Source organism: Zerene cesonia, unplaced genomic scaffold (assembly GCF_012273895.1).
Source record: "Zerene cesonia ecotype Mississippi unplaced genomic scaffold, Zerene_cesonia_1.1 Zces_u004, whole genome shotgun sequence".
In the NCBI taxonomy this organism is placed as follows: Eukaryota; Metazoa; Arthropoda; class Insecta; order Lepidoptera; family Pieridae; genus Zerene; species Zerene cesonia.
Window position 1 is genome coordinate 95068 of NW_024045134.1, and position 24955 is coordinate 120022.

Here is a 24955-nt window from a genome sequence, read left to right on the forward strand (position 1 = left end):
TGCGCTATAAAGAGTTTTGGTGTTGCCTATCGCGTGTCGTACATTAATTCTAAACATACAAGGGATATTACGCCAAGACGCGACGTGTTCCATCACATCGCATCAAGATTAGTGCAGTCTAATTTTTAACCATAAAATAAAATGGAAAGTTCTTATATTAAGCAGGTACAAGCTCTAATGATTTTTACACATTTTAAAATCTTCGTGTCGTATCATATCATAAGATAAACTACAATAAACTGCTATAGCCTTCTTTGCATAATTAGGCGTATGACGATATTTTCAGGATTGTTTGTAAGTCTATGAATGGGCTTCTTTATTCTTTTATCTGTTGTTACATATATTGTTATTTCAACATTGACAAATAACGTCACTATTTGTCATTGTCATTGACACTTGACAATTGACAACAGTTTTTCGGTGGTTGTGTTTGTGGAATGTTGTGTTGTTATATATTTTGAATAGAAAATTTCGCGAAATTGTTTTTTTTTTCAAAAGTAAAAAAAAAATAATCGTATTTTGGTGTGAAGTCGCGGTTAATAAATTGTAGAATATAGTTGTGCAAAATTTGCTTCGTCAGAAAAATCGAGTCCATCCTTCATAATTTTGTTGTCGTCCTTTACATGTGCAAATCCTATGGCGTCATTATCGTTACCAAAAGTACTTCAATTGAAGAAAAACAGCTTGGATGCTGAACGTGAACACTTCGAAAAGTTTCAGGTACAATTTAATTGATAATTTTTATGTTGTAGATGTGAAATAATCTCACCAAAGAATTAAATTTCAAACTTTTCATAATACAAATGCCATAGTATTTGTTGAATAGTGACTAAGTTATTTCTAAAATCCATTCGATTTAATTATTTTATATATATAATATATGCACAAATTTTTTTGTCTTTCCCTTATATTTTCGTTTATATATTACGAAAAGACTATTTTTAGGCAACACAATTGTTAAGTAATTATTCATAGATCAATAATTGTTTAGTTCATTTTAAATAAAAACAAATTCATCATAATTCACTTTAGCTTTATACAAGATTTCCTTATTACTTAAATCCAGTAAATCCTCTATTACTTAATAGATATTTGGTTCTCCTCTTTTTCAAGACTAAAAACCACTGTTGCACAAAATCTCAACCCTCTATTCGTCAAAGTTTGATTCATATTTGTTGTAGAAATGGTGTGAAACGTGGTGGAAATGTCATAAGAAATTACCATGTTCGGTAAAACAGTACCTTATGTGTCTATCTTCCTAACTGTCTCCTTATACTAAAATAATACTGGTAATTACTCCCTTGCAACATGCAGGCTGAATGTAGGAACAAACACACAAACTTTTCATTCATAGCGTTAGTAAGGACTAACTTTTAAATCAAAAAAAAAAAATTGCCTCTTATTTTGAACTAAAATCCAACTCAGTAAATCCTCTTTAAGTCAAATATTTCTTTAAATAGTTAAATTTATATTTTTAGAATTATATGCCAAAGGATAAAATGAAATGCACTCCAATACTAAAACTTTGCCATCTATCTATCTGTTTGCCTAAAACATTGATAACAAGTTGAAGTTAAGCAACACTTAAAATTGTATGGGTGACAAACTTTCTCAGTTGCTTTTTAGCTTATTTATACCGAACTTTCAGTATTGTCACTTACATTCGCACTTGGCTGATTTTGTACAAAAATACAACATGACATATTTTTATCTATCAGTAATTTTCCCATTTATAACTCTATTGATTTTATTTATTTATATTTATAGGAATTTCTCCTGCCTCAACAAAAATTCCTTGTTTATTTATTTATTGAGGCTCATTGTTGTAGGCTTATTTATAGATAGATACGATATGTGCAAGCAATAAATAAATCAATGACGAACAATTCACTCAAATATGACTAATTTTACATTAGGAACCTTTTTTCCCGGCGTCAACGATTCGCGATAAACAATATGCCACGTTATCGTACACTAGATAATGAGGATAGCTTGATAACATATCAACAGCAAGCGGCTAGCGGCTCGCCATACTTCTAGATACTTTCAATCAGTATAGTTTTGAGTGTATTTTTTTAATTGGTAAGTCAATATTTTCATTGCGCCCTGAAGACTTATTATGAACTTCTCCGAAGCTTTCCTCCTAGTAGATTTTCCAATTCATTAAAAGAACTATTCAATAGTAAGAACAAAACGTCATAACTACGTAAACGCTTTGTGTGTATGTGATTGTTTGTTTTCAAGGGTAATCACACCAATATTTAACCCTGATAGATATGATTATTTCAAAAATAGGCCGTTTCTATTTATAGCTAGAATTCAACTATCATATTAAATACTTATATATTTATAATTTGGATAAACGATTATGAAAAATTATTACAATAACATTCAATACAAATAGTATAATCATATTTATAACAATAGTATAGTCTTACTCATCATTTTCATAAACCTTACACGTTTGTATATTTAAAAGTTGAAATGTGAAGCGAGAGCTGAATGGGATGCTAGCTACAGCTTTGATTGTCGGCATCCGCCTACACCGCTACAACGCGTATCTCGTTCCCGTTACGATCATATCAGAGTTGTTTACGTACGATAATATTTGAATATCTACGTGGTTTTAAAATAAAACACTCGCATGTTTTCGAGAAAACAACTATTTGAGGGAATAAAAGCTGCTCGCTTTCTTCGATCTTGGCTTTAATGTAATTTTGATGTCGTTGGTATATTTATTGTATACTTATAATTACTGATCCACTTATGGGTACACAAAATAGTTTACGATCTGTGTTGGACATATCGAATGATAAAAATATTGAAAAAAGATCATGAAAAACGATCAATCCATTTCGGAGTTTTTGTTAACAAACATTGTAACAGGAGAATTTTAAGATTCTCTCAATCTATGACTATAACATAGAGAAAACATGGTTAGTTATCGTTTTCAATTCACATGGCTGTTAAGAGATATCTGCAAAAGGAAAAACGTGGGAGGGAACCATGAATGGCAATGAAACCGGATTAGAGCGTGACTCTTTAATACAAGTAATGTAATAGCAATTAAATGACTGCATTTATGATTTAAATTGCAAAGTGTAGAATAACGGCGGTTTAAAACAAATGTACTACTGTTATAAGCATTACTTACGGCTAAAATAAAATAATTTAATGGTGTCATTCTTGTTCCTATCATTATAATGCACTAGCCATCCGCTCCGGCTTCGCTCGTGGGTACATATATAGCCTATAGCCTTCCTCAATAAATGGGCTATCTAACACTGAAAGAATTTTTCAAATCGGACCAGGAGTTCCTGAGATTACTGCGTTCAAACAAACAAACTCTTCATCTTTATAATGTTAGTATAGATATATACGGTTGTATTATACCAATTGTTGGATAAAATTTTATTGTAGGGCATCTAAAACTGAAAGAATTCAAAACGGATCAGTAGTTCCTGAGATTAGCACGTTCAAACAAACAAACGAACAAACTCTTCAGCTTTATAATATATAGCTGTCCAGTTGAATATCTGAATTATTGCGATTAGAGATATATGAATGAATGAATGAATGAATAAAACTTTATTGTACACACCAATAGGAAATATATCAAAAACACAGACTAAAAATACAAGTTGCACAATAGGCGACCTTATGGCTACAGAGCCATCTCTTCCAGGCAACCAAAACAACGAAATAATACATAGAAAGCGTATAGGTAGGTAGCGTATATATTTGAATTTAAAAAATATCAAACGAACTAACTAACCCTTCAGCTTTATAGGTATACTGGTTTGGATGTTTCAATAAAGATATGTTACGGAACCCTATTTTTTTCCATAATTAAATATAGTCTATGTTACTCGTGGATAATGTAGCTTTCGAATGGTGAAAGAATTTTTAAAATCGGTCCCGTAGTTTTTGAGCCTATTCTTTACAACCAAACAAACAAACAAACAAAGTTTTCCTCTTTATAATATTAGTGTAGACTAGGAGGGCTAGCCAATATATCTAAATGATAGGTACATATAATTCAATACATACATAATATAGTCTTCTAGCGGTCTTGGCCCCGGCTTCGTCCGTACAACAAATAGGTATAGCCTATATCATTATGTTATCATATAGTGAAAGAATTTATATAATATAATATATAAATAGAATTTATATTTTATAGTTTGCTGATTCAAATTCTACGTAAATCATCGAAAGAATAAGATTACATAATCGCTAAAAGGCTACGACTCATACAGTTATATAGGTACGTATAGTAGTAGAAAGAATGCCACATGTAAATGTTTGCTTGCATCTGCATCACGTATGAGTCATGTGATATATATCGATAGTCATATATGTATCAAGGCGTTATACTTCCAATATAAACTATATGTAATATCTTATATGTACAGCTATAGTCGACAATGCTTCGTATAGTATATTCGTATTGTATATAGCATTGTCGTATATTACACATGGTTATTTCTTAATGACCAGCTGTTGAGGTGCGAATGTGGTAAAATATTTTGAAGGTTAGACGTATAGAATGCGACTGTAGGCATTAGCATTCATTTGTGTGGAAGCGAAGGTGAAAATCCTTCTATTATATATTTGAATTTCTTATATTAAGTATCCAGATTCCAGATGCAAGAATGCCGACATTGAAGTTCAGACTTCAGAGTACTTCAGTCCAATTGAAAACATTAAATTTTTATATGCATAACCATAAAAGAAAAAACGTTCGTTACATTAATTTGCTGTTGTTATGTCAAAAATTATTTGCCAAATTTTGAGTAGATAAAAAAATTATTTTCTCTCATTTAGTGTGGCACTTACAGTAATGCCATTTTTTTATGAATTAATCAAGTCCTTGTGTTTAATTTCAATCTATTTATCGTGTTTAATAACAATCTATAATAAAGGTTAATTAAGAAAATCAAATATATCTATAAAGCTTGGCTTGGGATTACTTACGAGTAACAAGTGACAAAATGTTGTTAATTGTCTATTCTTTTTTTATGCTATTTGTTCTAGTTTAGGCATAGGTAAAATATATAACACCGTATGAATGACGGCATTTAGCGCTTACGACGTTTTAGAATAAGATGATTTATTAATTAAAAAAAATAAAAAAAAGAACATAAATATGGGTGCTGTGATTTTTGACAATTTTAACTTAAGTCAGTAATCAAATAATTCACATTAATAATTTACGCGGTGTTTTTTAAAACATATTGCATAAAATTGATATTAAATTACCGAATTGAAAGTTAAGCTCAGGTTAATAAATAAAAACAGTTTATTAGTAAAACGTGGTCCAAAAGCAATATTGTTTCATTCAAAATGAAAACACAGTAAAGGTGCGACAAGTGACCGGTAAACTTATTCAGAAGAACCGTTTTGTTCTCAAAAAGAAAATTCGTATAATATCGCCGTTCGCCATAAAGTCCACGATTTAATGCGCGTCACAAACGCATGTAAATTGTTACTTGCTATCGCGTGCTATCACTCATAGCGGTAGAATTTAATTCGAAACGAATCGGAGAAATGGATTAATTTGCGTACATATAATACTCGACTATTATCTTATCACAGTATATGTATTTCATATTTTTTTTCAATCATCGTAACAATATATCCCACCATGTCGTCTGTTTGGATATTGTAAAAACAAATGCTTATCATCAGGCGACCCACAAGCTCCATTGCCGACTATGACATAAAAAAAAAAATTGTTTCAGACTTTCGATATGTAGGTATGTAAAATTATGTCATATGACACACCTCCTTTTATTTCTGTTATTCAAAGCTCTATAGAAAGTGATATATATATATATATATATATGAAAACCTTGGAAATATAATTCAATTATGATACACGTGGCAGCGTAAATTGTAGTATACACTATACAATATATTAAATACATAATCATCTTACCGGTTGTCCTTTTCGCTTCGCTAACAAGTAACATTGCGTTTATAGTTTATGTAATTACTAGCTGATCCGGCAAACGCTGTTCTGCCTTACTTGTATCATTTAGGGATATGAAAAATAGATCTTAGCCGATTCTCAGACCTACCCGATATGTACACAAAATTTAATGAGAATCGGTCCAGCCCTTTCGGAGGAGTAACTGACATTGTGACACAAGAATTTTATATATAAGATTCATATATTATACTAAATATAACATATAGTTATAACTGAACACATGTGTTTGTTTGAACGCGCTAATCAAAGCGAGTAGGTACTAGACCGATTTTAAAATTTGTTTCACTGCTGGATATGTGCGTGATCTATGAATTCAATAGGCCATATTATACTATGTATGTGCTTCGGGCGAAGTAGTACGTAATAATGATGTCGTATACAGTAAATGTTCTGGTATACAGTACGTTGACATATTAATTCTTAGTTCAATAATTTTAAATCATAAGATATTGATATGGTGCAACCATAACATATTTGTTATTGTTTTCGATATTTCAAGTTGTGTCATCAGAGTTAACTTCTGTCATTTAAGATATTCACAAATATTTTAAGAAAATAATTAAAATTCAACATAAATCCATTATTCATATAGTCTTATCATTTATAAGAATGCTAGTTAACCTAGGCTCTTTAATTTCAACTTATATAATTAATATTTGTAAAAATAATGTTGCAATAAAGATTTACACAATCACAGGCATACAATTTAAACATTATACAGTATACCAGAAAATATTAAATAGCAATAAATGAATTAATATTACGTTATTGTAATAAAACGAAACAATATTATTATCAATAATATTTGTATCTAAAATAAGAAATATTTATAAGAAGAGCAGAGAGTCGAAATTTTATTAAATACACGCATATATGGTTTAATGTGCACTCATCATACAAGCAAAATTATTCTTTATATCTGATGTAATTAAATAGTGATTGTGTAGTGAATATTATCTTATATCCAACTAGTTGTGGCACGCGGTTTCGACCGCATACTGTATAGCACATGTGTAATTCTGATACATAAGCTACATCACTGCTACGTTTTATCAAAACCGTTCTATCGTATCAAAGATAAAAAAAACATACATCCATGTAAATCCATTCTTACAAGCCTTCGTATTTATAATATTAGTAGGATTTCTATTAGAATTTATAAAACTAGTTTCTCCAAGCTAAACGATATCAACTTTCTCGCATTACCACTTTACTTAACGACTTTTATATGGAAAAATAATACATTACACAAGCTTGTATATACATCGAAAACGATATGTATATGACAATGCGGAAAATTAAAGATTCCGTAGATAGTTATACTTGTTGTCGCATCAAAACAGGAAACAAGCCCTTTACACCATAAATAATTGTACCCATACATTATCTTATTATTATCTGACTTTTAGTCACCAATTTGCCACCAACAGTGGCTAGCGATTATTCCTTGAAACTATACTAACATTGTTTCAAACTCGAATCTTCGACCGACCTCTTTTATACGATGAATTACCGTTTGCGGGCAAGCTCCTCGCTTATCCGTTTCCTATCTCGATGTAAATTCCCTTTGAAGGTTAATACAACAGCGACTATTGTGGGTCGGGTGACTCGTTTGTCTAACTTTGCAAAAAAATTGTTTCGTTCATATTTCGCGATTATCGGTATATTGACTGGTGCATCCGCAACACGGGTTCATCTCGAACGGAAGCGGCCGGAGGGCAGTCACCGGCGGTGAACGTCCTCTTCCGTATTAATTCTATCACTATTATATAGTTTGATGGTGGATTTTGTTCTATTTAGAACATTTCTATTGTCTACAAAAAGTTGCAGCCTATTTATGTAATACTTTAATCTACTTCCTATCCTATCCTACTTCTTACTAATATTATAAATGCAAAAATTTATAAGGAGGTGTGTGTGTTTGTTACTCTTTCACGCAAAAACTACTGAACCGATTGCAATGAAATTTTGTACGTAGACAGCTGGACAACTGGAATAACACAGGCAACATTTTATCCCGATATTCCTACGGGATACGAACTTACGCGGGTGAAACCGCGGGGCGATGCTAGTATTGTCATATTTGTTATCAAGTAGAAGACTCATTCATCAGTTTGAGTTGGTTGGGTTTGTTCATTAATAATGAATTTTGTCGATGATAACGAAGTAGTCTAATTGCAAATAATTATATTAAAAATATAATTAATATTCAAAGCTAGAGTTAATTTTGGACGCCCATATAAACTAAATATCGCTTGATTTCCCCAGGGCATTCCGAACAAGAACGCTTGTTTAATTACGTAAATATTGCTTCGAGTGAGCATGCGTTATATCAGGGCACTGCTATCGTTACGGTTACGCATAATTAGCACTTGCTTAACACCCGACGTGGGCTCCCAAAGCGATAACAGACTCACGACAATCAGTGCGTGGAAGTAAGCGCCCTGTCACAGTGTTCCGTAATGTGGTCAAGTACCCTCTAGCAGCGGTTAAGGTTTCATATAATGGTAATCTTTCTCTGTTCCAAATATTATCTTATACCTTTAAACGAGCAATTCTTGTATATATATATATATATAATTGGGATCTCGGAATCGGCTCCAACGATTTTCATGAAATTTAGTATACAGGGGGTTTCGGGGGCGATAAATCAATCTAGCTAGGATTTTTTTTTAGAAAATGTCATATTCGTGTTTTATTATGACTCTTCCTGACATCTATTGGCGAATAAAATACTATAAATGCGAAAGTTTGTGAGGGTGGATGCATATGTATATGTGCGTCTGTTACTCTTTTACGCAAAAACTACTGAACCGATTGCAATGAAATTTGCTTCGTAGATAGCTGGACAACTGAAATAACACATAGGCACTTTTTATACCGATATTCCTACGGGATACGGACTTACGCGGTTTCAACCGCGGGTCACAGCTAGTGGGGTATAATATTACTAACATCCGTGGGATTAAACCAATTACTGTTCGCTTTGGGTACTGTCAGGATTGTGGTTAGTTCGCGCGTAATAAGTTGGATGTCATTATATACATAATATCATCTCGCTTAATTTATGGAAGGAACATATATTCGAATTACTACTCTTTGAAATGCTTGAATGAAGCTGAAGAGATGGGTTGCAGTCTGCAGATGACTTTGGAGCAAAAATCCATCTGTAAAGTTTACGTCTTATACCTATCTAGAAAATAATGAGCCGTGTACGGGTCATCTTAAAATACGCCGAAGAACAATTCAATCCGACTTACAATATTACACAATCAACAATAGTCTGGTTGCACAATCAGTATTACATCCTTAGATACACGCTCCTTCGTCCGTTTCGTCGTCTTGATAAAAAATGTTTGGATCTAGTTAAACTTAAAAGGCCTTCCTCGATAATGCATTTGTCGTATTTTAAACATATTATTTAAAAATGGTGTAATATTGTAATTATCATTTATATAAAAGACAATTTTGTAATAAAGCAATATACTACAAAAAAATGTAACAAGCCAATTACTATTTCATTAAGGGAATCGTCTCTATGAACACATTTTTTTTTCCTTGGCATAACGTATTTTTTTTTTATATGAAAGGTTTTTACGCTACTTCCTTCCGAGCAACCTAACTACTATAGAGGTAACTAGTTTCAAAAGGATAGACATAACATAACAACCATATTATGGAAATTATGAAAACTGTGACACAAATTTAGAAATTAAACACAGTACATATCGTTCGCTCGCCTACACGATTTAATTTTTACCTCTTACGTTTTCGTATTGCTATTTTGACTTAACTAATAAATTTAACTTTTAAAAACATCTTTGATTAATGCTTTATATATATTATCTTTTTATAATATAAATCAATTTATCATTGGTTTCAGGTAAACTTCAGCATTGATCTTTCGCTGACATTAAACGTATCAGGTAAACAAGGCCTCGGCCGCTAAACCAATTAGGCAGAGATACCGTAGATATCACCAAGGGGATATAAAACGTAGAATAATTGAATCTTATTAGCTAATATTATATGCAAGTATAAATTGCGAACATATCAATAACTTAATAGTCCTCCACCATTACGATATGCAGAGATATTTTAAGTAGTTAGATCATTTTGAAAAGTAAATGTGTCTGCTCATCTTGAGGAATGTTTCATTCTATATCATTGATTATAATTATAATGAAATATTCTCCTTCGTAAGTAATGAGAGTTAAATAAAAAGTATATACATAGACCATGCAACTCCCTTCTTGAGTTCTGGATATTAAATCTATAACATAAGCCTGCAGTCTATAACATAATCTGCTGTATTTGAGTTATAATTAAAATGTTTTCATTCAAATGAAGTACTAGGTACAATCTTATTCTATTTGAAAGCACGTAAATTTTAATCACTCTCTATTGTACATTTGCCATATGTATCATTGTTAACACTTGCATGAATTCCTACGTTATACAACCTTCAACAATTTTGTTTTTTCCTCCAATATTCTTGGTCAATCTTGATGGTATTTCTTATTTGAGTTGATTTCATATTTTTGCTACATTTTCTTTATTAGTCGGTTCAAATTATCCTAAAGAAAGCAACTTACTATGAATTTTTTTATGCTATTGGTCGTAGTTGGATGGTAATTGTTTACAGTTTTATCAAAGTAGAATCATCATCTATATCAGCTTAGTATACACCCTATATAACCTAGCTGTTGAAATTTACTAAAACGGTTGAAGCTGTCACCCCAGTATTCATTCTAATACCAATCAGGGTGGGCCAAGTCCGCTAACAGCACTAACATCGTGCCGCGTGTTTGCTTTCAGCGTGGCACGTCATTAAACTAATGCATGCAGCTGACTCTCAACACTAACACGCTATGGCGACACCTGCCGATAAACGATTCCATCAGCTGGTAAGTAAAATTTACTCACTCGTATTTTTGCACGTGTATCTATCTACATTTGGATCTGGTGTTTTTCATTCTTATAAAACTTACCAGACGAAATTCTGTAATTTTGGATGACCTTAATTTGTAATAGTTCTGGTGTGCTCGGTGAAATTAGCTTCAAGTAGAATATTTATATAAGTTTACTTTCAAATGTGTCATGAAGTTAAAATAAACAGACTTATTCACAAACATGCCATATGTTATGTGTGTTTTGTATCCACAAAGTGTCCCCAGAGCAAGTTATCGTCATCGAAATAGTTTGCTCGAGGGCAGTGCACGCTTGTTTAAATTTACTTCACTATCGCTAACATATTATTTATATGAAATTAACTTATTTATATGAAAGTAAACAAAAAATCCTAAATGTTATGGTTTGGGTGAGCTTAATGGAAAAATATCGTCTATTATTGGAAATAATTACTATGTAGTTTTAGAAATGAATAGAAATATTAAAGCGAACATTCGATTCTTTGAGTCATTTTCAATCGTGTCACTATTATATGTAGTTGTGTATATTATAATTCAAAACTAATTTTATACTACAAAAAGTCTTCTTGTTGCCAAAAACCGTAGAAGTTTTTTATAAGCGCGCATAAAATTTGTGAACTTCAGCTTTTGCCTTATAAATGAAGTAATGAAAAACAATGCAGTATGCATTTATTGTGTGTTCAACATAGTTGGTAATAAATAATATATTAAATAAATTTGCTGGTTTTGCTGTTATCATAATTTGTCCAGTAAATTTTTGTAAAGGCGGTAAAATTTTAATATACTTGCGGTCATTATACTCCAAGAGGTCATTGTGTTCGTTACACACTTGTACCTCGTTCCCAAAAACGTAGTTTTCAAATCGACTGATTTTATTTGTTTTTGTTACTCAATACTACGTGGGTTTGGATCGATAGGAATTTTGCCTCCAGAAATTCCGGTAACATTTTTACTTATATCTACTTGACACATTGAAACTATAAAGAGCTGCTGCAGCATTCTCAGAACTAAAGCTAAAGGAACATTAGCGCAAAGATAGACTGTACTCGAGTGCACTTCTCGAGCTCATTCGCGTCTTTAGAATACTCCGTTTAGCGTGAATTATGCTGCATTTTAAATCTCTTGCCTATTTTTCGTGCAATCTTTAAGAGGCAATGCATTAAACATGTCACCATCGGGTCTTTGAAACTTTGTCTTTGAAACATGAAAAGTAAAAATCAAATTGAAATATCACAATTAAACGTTCAGACTAATTATTACAACTAAATGCAAATCAGTTTCCATAAATATCAACGGCACACCACCACGAATACAAATAAACAAATGCGCTCTCGTGTTCTTGGTAAATGTAAACTTAAAACTGAGAGATATAAATAAAATCCTATTTCGAACATCTGTCTGCATCGATGTCTTGGAAGTGTTGTTGTTGTTGGTGAGTTCAGACGGGATTTTCCGAAGTAATGAATCACTTAACAAGTAGTTAATAACGAATATCGTTACTAATAAAGCAATTATTCCACAAATGAAGTGTTACATTAAAGAAGGTACAATTTTGCGCAGGTATCCTTGTGTTTCCATGCACATTTATTGATTATTTCGATAATTTGGCCCTTAAAACTAGTTTTTGACTAAAAACCAATAACTGTAAACTAAACTGTATTATTAGTGATGTGAATAAATATTATTTGATAAAACACAGCCACTGTACCAATGCATACATCGATTTATTGTTACAGACATTAGCTATACAGAAGGCAATAAATGCAATCGAAACACCGGTTAAAGAGAAACATGTCCGCAGCGCTATCATCGGAACCTTCCAGGAACAGAGCGCCATCACGTATTGGGTAAATATTATTACTTGTACTTATGCTTTGAACGTGAACATTTGGTAGGATTGATAATAATTAATCTTGAGGTCTTGGGAATGTTTGCTTATATAGATTTATACTGTATTATACTGAATATCAGGTGTTTTTTTAGTCATTGACATCACTAGAAGCCCTAATATTATAAATGTAAGTTTTTTTCACGCTTAAACTACTCAACCGATTGAGATAGAATTTGGATCAGAGATAGAGATGCCTCGGGAACGTAGACCTATGAGCTAAAACCCCGTTACTGACTCTTCCTTTGATTACGTGCGTAGCCGCTACGGGAAAGCTAGTGTAAAATAAGTAACAGCTAATCTAATACCATAGCAGATAATTTAGTGATGTGTAACGTTATATAAATAAACTAAAACACCACGCGATGTCCCGTTCTATTCATATAAACATTCAACGCACACTCATGATGTTTGTAAATATAAACTTGAACTTATGGTTATAAATCAAATCTATTTTCGGATAGCTGTTTCGAGTTAATATTACAGTATTACATATGCATTTATAGGTATATTACAGAGTACAGTATACTGTAAAAGTATTGATTTAGGAAATATATATTTATATTATATCCCTGTGCTGGCAAATCCATGATTTATAATTTAAATGCTTTTATAAACTTTACACGTACGTTTGTATAAAACCCATTCCGTTAGACACGATTTTGACCCTATAAACGGACAGAACTAATTCAAATGTTAGACAATTATCTAGGATCGCTTACAATATAATAATTTCATGACTTTATCCTTTAAATAATTTCCCATCGAATAGTATATCAGCAAGACAAGCAATTTAGTTCATTCTATCAATAATTATGTCCCTCAAAGAATACTCCCTAAGTGTGTATCTATTATTAAAGTTTTTCGAATGATTTAGATGGTGGCTATACGACAGCCCCTTCAAGATAACCGCATAGTCGCGTGGAAGTTCTGCCACGTGACCCACAAGTTGCTCCGCGAGGGACACCCGGCGTGCCTCGACGACTCGCAGCGGCACATTGGAATGATCGAGAACCTGGGGAAGTTGTGGGTAAGCACTGGCTGTGAGCCTACAACCAACCTCTAAATAAACAAACCTCAAAAGTGAAAACCTCTATCGTATAGTTATGATTGTTTTAGTCTGCATGTTCGCTGTGACGTTGATATTCTTTGTTATCCCGTTTTTGATGTACAATTTTAATATGGATGCCTTCTTCTTCTATACTTTTTTTTGCTTGCTCTCTGATGGCAATTGAACATAACAATCAATATTATACGAGGAATTTCTCTTTACAAAGATAGAAAGTGGTATTAACTGAATTAATAAATTTAAATAAAACAATTAATGTGTTTACTCTTCAAGTTTTTGATTAAAGAATGGAAAGCATTATCTAGGTGACAAAATTTTACGCACGCCACACGGTGATTGTGTAAAGATTAGCATTGCGAGTAACAATAGGTGAGCCACGCCGCTATAACTGTGTCAGATTGTTGCGAAATGTTTAAAGCATTGTGTTTATTTGATAAAATTTTATACTGAATGGAATTGTTTCTGGAAATATCGAACTATGTTTCATTATTTAAATAACTATGGTATCCTGTTAATACCCATTGAATAATTTAGTCGTGATAGTTAATTTAACAATTTGTATTATATATACCATTACTTAGATATGTTCTGTTTTATTTGGCATTCCAAATTTTTTACGATAATATTTTAATGTTGAATATGCATACTTTATGAGTTGACCTAATGAAAACAGTGAGAGTTTAACCTAGTTCAGCGGGTTACAGAAAATCATATTATCTTTAGGATAGATATCCTAAATAGCGCCTATTTATCTAGCCTATCTAATAGATAGCTAGATAGCAGCCAGCACCGGCTGCACCGGGGATGAGAAAGTCGAAAACGAAATTTGAAAATCGTCTCAGTAGAGTCAAGTCTTTCAACACTACTAACAACTAAAGATTTTCTCTTTATCGCTCGTATAATTTTGTTATTGTACAAAACTATAAGAGCATACACCACAATACAGATGCACCTTCGCGAAGGCTACGGCAGACTGATCCATCTGTACTGCACACTTCTGCTGAGCAAGCTGAAGTTTCACGCGCGCAACCCCCGCTTCCCCGGGAACATGCAGCTCACGGTCGAAGAGTTGGACGCTATAGCTGAAAACGATGTTAATAATTAGTGAGTTCGCCTTTGTTTTTTTTAAGTTTATATCACCTTATGCATTCATCATCATCATCATCATCAGCCCATATATGTTCCCACTGCTGGGACACAAGCCCCCTATGAGGGTTCAGGCCATAATCCACCACGCTGGCCAAGTGCGGGTTAGCAGATGTCACATGTCGTCGAACTTTTGATTCTCGGACATGCCGGTTTCCTCACGATGTTTTCTGAACCGTTTTAAGCAGTGGTAATGTTATCTACACGCGCAGATAAATTGAAAAAACAATTTATTTCCTGCACGCTCGCCCGGTCTCGAACCCCAACCTATGGATTTTAAAGTCCGAGGAGCCACTACTACTTTTACCCACCCTATGCATTATGAAATTTTTATTTAAGTGTTCTCAGTTAATGTTCGGAGTCGAGTATTATTTGTATGTTTTGTTTCGAATTCAAACTTTTTTGTTACATTTGTGTAAGAAACAAAAGCCATTATTTATGTGGACTATTATCATTTCAGCTTCCAGTTGTGTGTCGAATTGTTCGACTATATGGATGATATTTTGAATTTACAATCCGCAGGTATGTATACCAAAATAATCTGTTAGCGTTTATATAATGGTAAACTTTGTTATTAGCAGATAGTATGCGACAATAATTTTTTATTTTTATGTTGTTTAATGAACTTTAATAAGATTCAAAACTGTGTAGTGGGTTAGTTGTCTAGTGGTATTCGATTTTTACATTAAAATTTTTGTAAAGTTGCTTAGTTTAGTGCTGATAGTTCTAAACTATTTATTAAGTCTACTTTCATTATAAAAGCTTCATACACAATAAATGAATAACTTGATAATAAATGTACGACATCCTGAATTTTCAAATCTAATTTTCGAAAACGACTTCATAAATACTTGTAAAATTTGTACACGAATAAATAGCTTTTTGATTGCGAGTTTGAACAATTATAAATACAATTATATTTAAATAACTCCACTCATTCCACAGCCTCTGCTCTGCGTTGAAGGCTAGATAAAAAAAATGGCCCACGCACACCTATATAGATTCATTTATATTTAAATAACTTCACTCGCAACCTCTGCTCTGCGTTAAAAGCTGGATAAAAAATGTGACCCTGTCGCCAATTCGGCAGTATTCGACAGTCTCGGCAACGCGAGAGCCAACTCGATGACGGCGAGCGGGCAGTGCCGGCTGGCGGCGCTGATCCCGTGCGCGCAGGACTCGTCGCACATCTACGACTGCAACGTGCGCCTGCTGTTCCGGCTACACGCGTCCCTGCCGGCCGATACGCTCACCGGACATAGGGAGAGGTGGGTTTTGGCCCGGCGTCGTCTTATCTTTACCGGAATTTAGAAAAAAATGTTTGACTTAAATTGTGGTTGCTATTTTTGACACCTTAAAACGTCAATTATATTTTGCTTTAGCGGTATTGAAATTTGCTTCTGTTGTATTATTTAGAAATCTTAAAATTTAATACCTACCATTATTTTAAATAATGTCTTTGGTAAGATATAGTTCTCTGGTGAGAAATACACAAGCTTGAAAAATCTATTATCATCCGGCTTTTAATAATAAAATGATACAAGAATGCATCTTTGTTGGTTTATAATTAGCACTACTATACTGCCTTATATATACTAAATGTTCATTACATTTATCGACTGAAATTTTAATATCTTCCATGCACTTCGCCTATCCGACTGTAGACTCATATGTTATTCATAAAATACAATTTTCCAACGACCCGTTATTTATTCGCTACACAATTTCCTACTTTTCTATTATTGTTCAGGTTCCGGCAACAGTTCAAAAAGCTAAGTTCGTTCTACAAACACGCAAGCAGCCTTCAATACTATAGAAATTTACTCACACTGCCAGTTCTACCGTCGAATCCGCCTAATTTCTTATTACAGGTAATTCTAAACTATTGTTCAAATTAATAAATTCATACATATTGTATATGCAAGCTTAAGTCTGATATTTTAATTGGTGGTGGAAGTTGATATAACTAATTCCATACTCTATGTTTTTAGGATGTAATGATGTCATAGCATACATGATTTATTTAAGTGTATGCATATATAAAATTAAACGATTTGATAATTGCAGAGTGACTTTGGCACCTATGTCGCACCAGTGGTGTCCATTCCTGAGCCGCCGCCTGATGAGGTCGATGCCATTGGGTCGTTGATAGATACTTCCGACACCATCAGCCAGGTAATACAAATTTTATTATTAAACGTTTATTTTATCGCACAAGCCTCCACCGGTGGCTTCGCTCGCGTGGTAAAAGAAAATACCCCTAAGATAAAAAATTCTCAAAACACAAAAACCGTGCCATGAAAACACTGCGATCTGAAACGAATACAAACAAACAGACAAACACACCTTCTACTACGAAACCAACTAGACCCAAAAATGACTCATATACTCATCGCTGTAGTGTCGGTTTTTGCACGCAGGTATCGACACCGCCGAGGCACGACTCGCTAGAAACGCGCACGTCGCCCTCGCCCGCACCGGACCCGTTGTTAGAGAGAGACCGACTTATTGACCATTTGCAGAATGAGCTCAAGAGAATGCGGTGAGTTACATTTATAAATACCTATATATATATTGCATAAACTCCTTATCTCTTTCAATGTTAAGATAATCATATATTCCTACCCCAAATAGTAATTCTGTTATGAGTGAAGTTTATAAAATTGTTTGAGTAAATTCAGGTAAATAATTAAAGTTTACATAAAGTAGACGAATAAATCGCGTTTAAAATCCGTTTTATAATCCGAATTAATAATATAATTATTCCCAAGTAAGACTTGTAATTAGTTTTTTTTTTTGTACAGGACAGAAGTGTCGCAGATTGTACAAGAACGGAACACAATGCTAAGCTCGATGCGGGAACATTGCGCACGAGTTGAAACACAACTGCAAGCGGCTAGGGTATGAGTGTGTTGACATTTTTTATTACCTCATCATAGTGATTCGACATAAATTTATTTAATTAAATATTTAATTATTTCAGAATGAACTAGAAGAGGAAAAACAAAAGGCTGATATTTTAGCAATTGAAGCTCCAGAAATCAAAAGTAAGTTCATTAATGTAAGGATGTGATATGATAAGATAATGCGTTCTTGATTTCTTTGGACATATCAAAATGTGTCTATACTTTAATTGAATAATTCATTTGTTCCAGAAAAGCTCAGTGAAACGGAAGATAAAGCGAAAGTGACCGACGAAAAGTTCCAAAAGTTAAAAGGTGCTTACACCCAGCTACGTGAAGAACATATCGCACTTATCAGACAGGTATGTTGTATAGTTTTTTGTCGTGTTGTTTAAATTTAGTAATTAATCACTTAACGTAGGAGTAAAAACGTGATTTTTTTTCCGTTATGTACTTCATTGTGATGTTTGGAACGCCAATGTATCAACTGATCATACAATTATGCTTTAATTTCGAATACAGGGTGTTCAAATTAAATATAATTTTTTTGTTGTCTAGAAAGCTGAAGTAGACAAGTTAACGTCCACTTTACGTGCCGCCGCGGCGCAACACGAGAGTGCCAAGATGATGCTACAACAGCAATTAAACGATCGAGTGAAGTAAGCATACATTTAAAACTTATCTTCACATTAAATTATTTTTGTTTCATGTTATACTACCAAACCTCTTTTATTATTGTCGTTGTATAGCTATAAATAAACCAATGTTCCTTCCTAGGGATGTTGAACTCCTTCAGCAAAGCGCATCGTCCAGTGAAGAAATTGAAGCGTATAAAATGGAAATATCGAATCTCCGAACAGATTTAGAACAATCTAGACAAAAGGAAGTTGAATTAGAAACTTTACGAGCATCCATCGAATCCTTACAAATCGATCATAAAACTGCAACAACCGAGCAAGAAGAGAAGATATCAATTATGGCGAGTGAACTAAAAGAAGCTTCCGAAAGTCTTGATAGGTTAAAGAAAGAGAAAATGGAAAGCGAAGCAGAATTAACCAAAGTCAAGGAAGAGTTGCAGAGTATTAAGCAAAAGAGCGGAGAAGATTTCAAAAAGGTTGTACAAGAAAAAGAAGAGGCTCAGAAACAAATAACAGAACTCACAATAAAATATCAGCAGGAAAAAGAGGTCAGTCTTAAATTATTAAGTCTTAGTTGTCTAAATACATTATTAATATCCTTAGGTTTCTTATTATTACTAAAATTAAATGGACTTAATTGCATGTAGCTCCAAGTATTAATATACATATTTAGTGCATGTAGATGTGGATTGTGGCTTAAACATACAGCGTTAGTTAGTTAGAATGTAATATAATTGCATGCATGCTCTGTAAATAATAACTTTCCATCAGGCCCAAAGTCGTCACACTAACGAATTGCAAACTGAATTAGAAAATTTAAAAATGAAGCTCTCGGACTCAGAATCGTCTCTACAAAAAGAATGTTTTGATCTTAACGAATTAATAAAAACAAAAAATATTGAATTCGAAGAGCGCCTGAAGGAAAAAGATCGTGAAATTAAAGAGGCGTTAGAGAAACTCACTTCAATAAACGTTGAACTCGAGAATTGTAAATTACTTTATGAAACAACATTGCAAAACAAAAACTCTGAAACAGAAGCCCTATCAAACGAATTGGATGAAGTTAAAAAAACAAACACAGAATTATTAAGGAATTTAGAATTTCAGTTGGAATCTTTAAAAGCCCAACTCATAGAAGAAACTTCGAGTAAAGTCATGCTTCAAAATACTCTATCAGATGAACAGACGGAGATATTTAATTTAAAAAAGAATATTGAATATTTAGAACAATCAAAAAATGAAGAAATAAATCGGTTGAAAGAAGAACTTAATGAAGTGATAATGATGAAGACACAAGAATATAGTTTATTAGCGGAAGAAAAATCTAAACTTGTTGAAGAAAATGAGAAACTTTTCAATGAATTATCTTCTGAAAAACAGGTTTGTGTGGGACATGGTTTTGTTTTGTGACGTCGAATCCTGTATGTTTAAATTAAATTATGAACATTTTAATAGGTTCTCCAACAAACAATAGATCAACTGCATGAGGAAAGGGATCAGCTTAATAAAAAGTTGGATATAACTCAAAATGAGAAAGTTGAAATCGAACAGAGTCTCAAACAAGAAATTAATAACTTTCAAATAGAGACCGATAAAATTAAACTCGAAAGTGACAAAGAAATTTGCATTTTGAGGGAAAACCATCAAATGTCGCAACAAGATTTCAATAAACAACTTGCAGCAAAAGATGTCAACATTGAGCAATTAAACAAAGAAGTAGATAATCTTAAATCAAATTTAACCGAGCTTGAAAGTATTAAAAATGATGAAAAGGCATCTTTTAAAAGAATTATTGATGATAAAGATAATGAAATACAGGTTAGGTTATGGTGTGGGCATTTTCGTTAGTTAAATCGAATCATTTTCAATTTTCATTTCATAGTTATCGTTCTTTGTCTGCTCGTTACTCCTTTTTGTCAATTCGATGTGAAACTTTGACTGTGATAATCTTAATTTTTTCGTATCAATTTCTACAGTTGCATGAAATGGTTATCTAATGGCATGTTTTTCTTTTTATTTCTCTCCATCCTACGCCTTGGCTGTTCTACAATTTCTGCATGGATACCTTCTGGCTTTGGACTTGTCGGCGGCCTGTCGTTAAGTATATTTAAATGTATAGCTTGTGGAAGCTAGGTTGATGCATATAGAGCAGGGGAGACTGAACGCAGAATGTGAATTACAGGATCTATTGCAACAAAACACTGTGCTAGAAGCAGACATGGCGTCTTTAAAAATACAATTAGAAGAGGCCCATAGGGAAATAAAGAAACGTAAGTTGGCATTTGTTTTCATCATTATTGTACATATGCATAGTGTGATTTTGTATTAATTTTTAATTTTTAGCGCTTTTGCTGTGTAGCATATATGATTAAATCTATTATGTATTTATTATCTGTTTTTCTGTAAACATTAAATTCTTAATTGGATAAAGCATTTTTCGAATTAGTAAAAGGATTAATTAATCCATTCGCAGAAAACTCAAAGATTGTAACTTGTGCCGGAGAAGCGGCATTAGAAGTAACGAATACTGCCATTTCGACGTTAGAACATTCCAATGCGCAAGATGCGAATAAATTAGCCGCCGAACTTGCTTCTAAGGCTTTCGAAGAACTTGCCAGAAAGTCACAGGTAATATGATGTTATTTCTTAGAAAGATGAATTGCCTAGGTTATAGAGCAGAGTATATATATTTTTATTTCTTTTGTTCATAGTTGGAAGGAAATGAAGAAGCTATTGCAAAATCAGCCATCTATGCTGCTCACAATACCGCTCAACTGTCTTCGTATGCGTCAGAAGTATCCAACCTGTCCACTGATTTGGAACTTATAGAAAGTGAGTATTTGCAATTACAAATCATGTAATGTTTTTGTTGTTAATGTATTTTTTATCCTACATTTTCATTAACATTGTAATCGAAAGTTTAGAAACCCATGAATCAATAATTATTTCTACAACGTTTCTCATTTTTTATTTTATTTTATGTTCCACATATATGCGTCCTTCATACAGATTCGACCAAACAATCCAAACATAGTTTTTTTCTTGTGTTTGATTTTGCGCGAGTATTATACATTTAGAAATTAAAAACTTTTAAGCGGATTTTAAACGTGTTGAGTCTCGCCGTGACTACGCTCGCTGTAAGTGTTCGAAACGTCGGGTTACTAATATAATGAATAAATCGCGTTTTAAATCCGTTAAAAAGTTTTCTAAATCCAAACTTATTAAAACGAAACGTGTATCTCGTCCAGAATTGAACAGCGACTGTCGAAGCATGCTGACGGCGGCGCAGCAGTGCCTCGACTCGGTGAAGAGCGGCGCGATAGACCGCGGCGCGTGTCTGCAGGCGCGCGGCGGCGTGCTGGGCGTGGCGCGCGCCGCCGCCGCCGCCGACCGGCTCGCCGCCGGCGCGCGCAGCGTGGACGACGAGCTGGCGGACATGGACCTGGCCATCGAGCAGGCGGCTTCCCAGATCGAGGTGAGTGTTGCGTCTGTGACGTCCAATGCTGGATAGGCGTTACTTATAGCGCATCCATATATGGCCAAAATTGTCTCTTTCAATTATTAGGCAAAAAACGTTAACTCTCATAGGCCTATTTTGACGTGGCATTCATTGTTAAACTAGCCTTTGCCCACGACTATGCACGTGTTAAATTCGGAGTAGTTTAATAAAATGGATATTGTTATATAATAGACTCTCTTGAATCACTCTATCTATTAAACCGCAATCCGCATCAAAATCCGTTGCGTAGTCTTAAAAATTTAAACATACATAGGGACAGACAGAAAAAACGGCTTTTTTTTACATTGGTAGAAATTTTGATATGTAATAAGTTCTGAACCTTTAAGTACCACCTATTTATTCTGTCCATGCAAAAATTGTGCTAAAAGTTTTATATTAATTTTTTTTCCAGAATCTACTGGCAGCCAGTAAGGCAGGTGACTCCGGAGTGCAGCTAGAGGTGAACAGTAAGATTCTGGACGCGTGCACGACGCTCATGGGCGCTGTGAAGGTGTTAGTCCAGGATGCGAGGAAACTGCAGAACGAGCTGGGAGACCCCAAAACGAGGCAGAAGATGTATCGCCGCAACCCGCAGTGGTCTGAGGGGCTCATATCCGCGGCGAAGGCGGTTGTCTTCGCGGCTAAGTTATTAGTGTGAGTTTTATTGAATTTATATCATAATATATAAAATGTACGGTGACTGACTGACCGACGCAAAACCCAAAATTCCCTATGTGCGTTTGCTAAGAAAGGATTTTGTTGAATTCTACACCCAAGGAGATACATATAACGTACATAACATTTTTAGAGTTTGTTATTTATCACCATATCGAGATAATATCGCTGAGGGTGACGCAGGACGAGCGCAGACGAGGCGGTGTCGTCGTCGGGCGGCAAGGTGGAGGGCGTGAGCGCGGCGGCGCACGAGGTGGCGGGCAGCACGGCGCAGCTGGTGGCGGCGTCGCGCGCGCGCGCCCCGCCCAGCGCGCCCGCGCTCGCGCGCCTCACCGCCGCCTCGCGCCACGTCGCCGCCGCCACGGGCGCGCTCGTCGCCGCCGTGCGCTCCGCCTCCGCGCTCGTGCGCGACAAGGGTGAGTGTGCACCAGTTACATGGTATACGTTTACAGTGCGATTCAAACTTAAGGGGGCGGAGCTTAAGTTACACGCGAGTGCAGTTACGCGTATATCGCTTCTCGCGCATACTTGCAAACGAAACATACAATTCTCCCGCCAGCCACCCGATCAGTTCTTAATTTCTCCAATATAGTCTTGAAATACTCAAATATAGGAATATTTGGTTCATTGAATTATTATATCATATTGCGTATTTTATACGCGACAGTAGTGACTTATCACACTTTGTGGGCACAGAGGCGCTCGACACGTCAGCGCTGACGCTGACGGCGACGCGGCGGCTCGAGATGGAGAGCAAAGTGCGCGCGCTCGAGCTGGAGAGCGCGCTGGACGCGGAGCGCGCGCGCCTCGCCGCGCTGCGCAAGCGCCACTACCATCTCGCGCACCTTGAGGAGGTAATATATTATAATATAGCATGTCTAATTGAACCGATAATTTCTCATGTCAGGATTAGCCATAGATATCTAAATTAGAGAAGATGGGCGAAATTGCCGCGTAACTTGTGAGGCGTATGAGCCCACCGGGCATACAATACCGCCGAGTCAAATCAGTGTTTATATCTTATTTTTATATTGCGACTTTGCTTACCTTACTCTACTTGACGACCTCAAACTTCACTTAGACTTCCTAGAAACTCAGCAACTTTATAGATCTATTTATATTTAGATATCTATGAGTTAACCGTTACGTAACGCGTTACGGTGCGAGTCTGTCTGGCTTCCTTTTCGCATACGTTTAGATTGGTTTAAACTATCACTTTTGTCGACGTCCCAAAGCGTGCTCTTTTTTCATTTTTCAGATTCAACATTTGATGATATTTTGAATGAATAATCGTTGTGTATATTTTATTCTATCAGAATCTTTCAATTCGATCCAGGCATCCAACATATTAATGTACTAAAAATATATTTCTTTTTTTCAGAATGGAAACATTGAAAATGGAAAGGAGTGAAGAACAAAAGACAATAAAAATAATTAAAGAATATATAAAAGCACTCCACATTATTTTCACAAGAACTATTTAGCATTTCTAATGAAAAAAAACATTCTGTATTTGCATTTACGTTATTCGTTTTTTACCAACCCAATATTTGGTACCTTATCCCCGTATTCAGCTAAATGTAAGTGCTTGTAAGTTTAGATTGTGTAATTGTTTAGCAAAATAAAATCCATGACGTATCCACAAATCCTTAAAAAATAAAGGAAAAAATTTAATGACAATTAAGTTCAGATAAGAAAGTAAATGACAATGAAATACTTCCAACTACTAATGAACGTTTCGGATCACACGTATGTGGAAACTTAGCTTTAAGATAACATGATAATTTATAATATATTACAGCCTGTATTGTATTTTTAAAGCATTTTTTTATTCTTTTATTCAATTCAAATTATGTACTATAAATTTCGTATATTCTTCTATTTTTAGACTAGGACCATATCTATCTTTGTGAGCATCATAAGAGTGATTTTAGACAGGCTATTATTTAGCTTTAGTGTATCATTTGTAACTGAATTGTACTAATAAAAATATCTATGACAAAGTGTAGTTTGATTCCTTACAATACCTGTTTTATTTATAATCACAATAGAATGTGTGAATATAAACATACATTATCATTCGAGTGCTAATCGAACATGTTTATCTAATGTTATTTCAATAAGATAACAGTTTTGTGATGGCTTAGATAATAAGGACCTTGACTACACTTCGGAAATCACACCTACGCGTATCTTCCGCATTTCCAAATT

General features: G+C 34.3%; 1 protein-coding gene across 6 annotated transcripts; it reads left to right on the plus strand.

Annotated features, from left to right (window-relative positions):
* The first annotated feature begins 414 nt into the window (after positions 1-414).
* On the plus strand, positions 415-24747 carry LOC119838607 (huntingtin-interacting protein 1). Of its 6 annotated transcripts, none has more exons than XM_038364596.1 (23): positions 415-720; positions 10814-10902; positions 12663-12773; positions 13692-13844; positions 14830-14987; positions 15490-15551; positions 16120-16297; positions 16780-16900; positions 17097-17204; positions 17450-17571; positions 17834-17930; positions 18013-18076; positions 18185-18294; positions 18491-18591; positions 18710-19118; positions 20690-20840; positions 21044-21198; positions 21282-21402; positions 21819-22045; positions 22482-22723; positions 22928-23160; positions 23441-23598; positions 24126-24747. In XM_038364596.1, exons 2-23 carry the CDS (start codon positions 10867-10869, stop codon positions 24153-24155), a joined length of 3147 nt encoding a protein of 1048 aa, XP_038220524.1. In that variant the 5' UTR covers positions 415-720; positions 10814-10866; the 3' UTR covers positions 24156-24747. The 6 variants fall into 6 exon arrangements, with proteins under 6 accessions (XP_038220524.1, XP_038220523.1, XP_038220526.1 ...); XM_038364597.1 differs by lacking the exon at positions 415-720 and adding an exon at positions 9900-9921; XM_038364595.1 differs by lacking the exon at positions 10814-10902.
* The last annotated feature ends 208 nt before the right edge of the window (positions 24748-24955 follow it).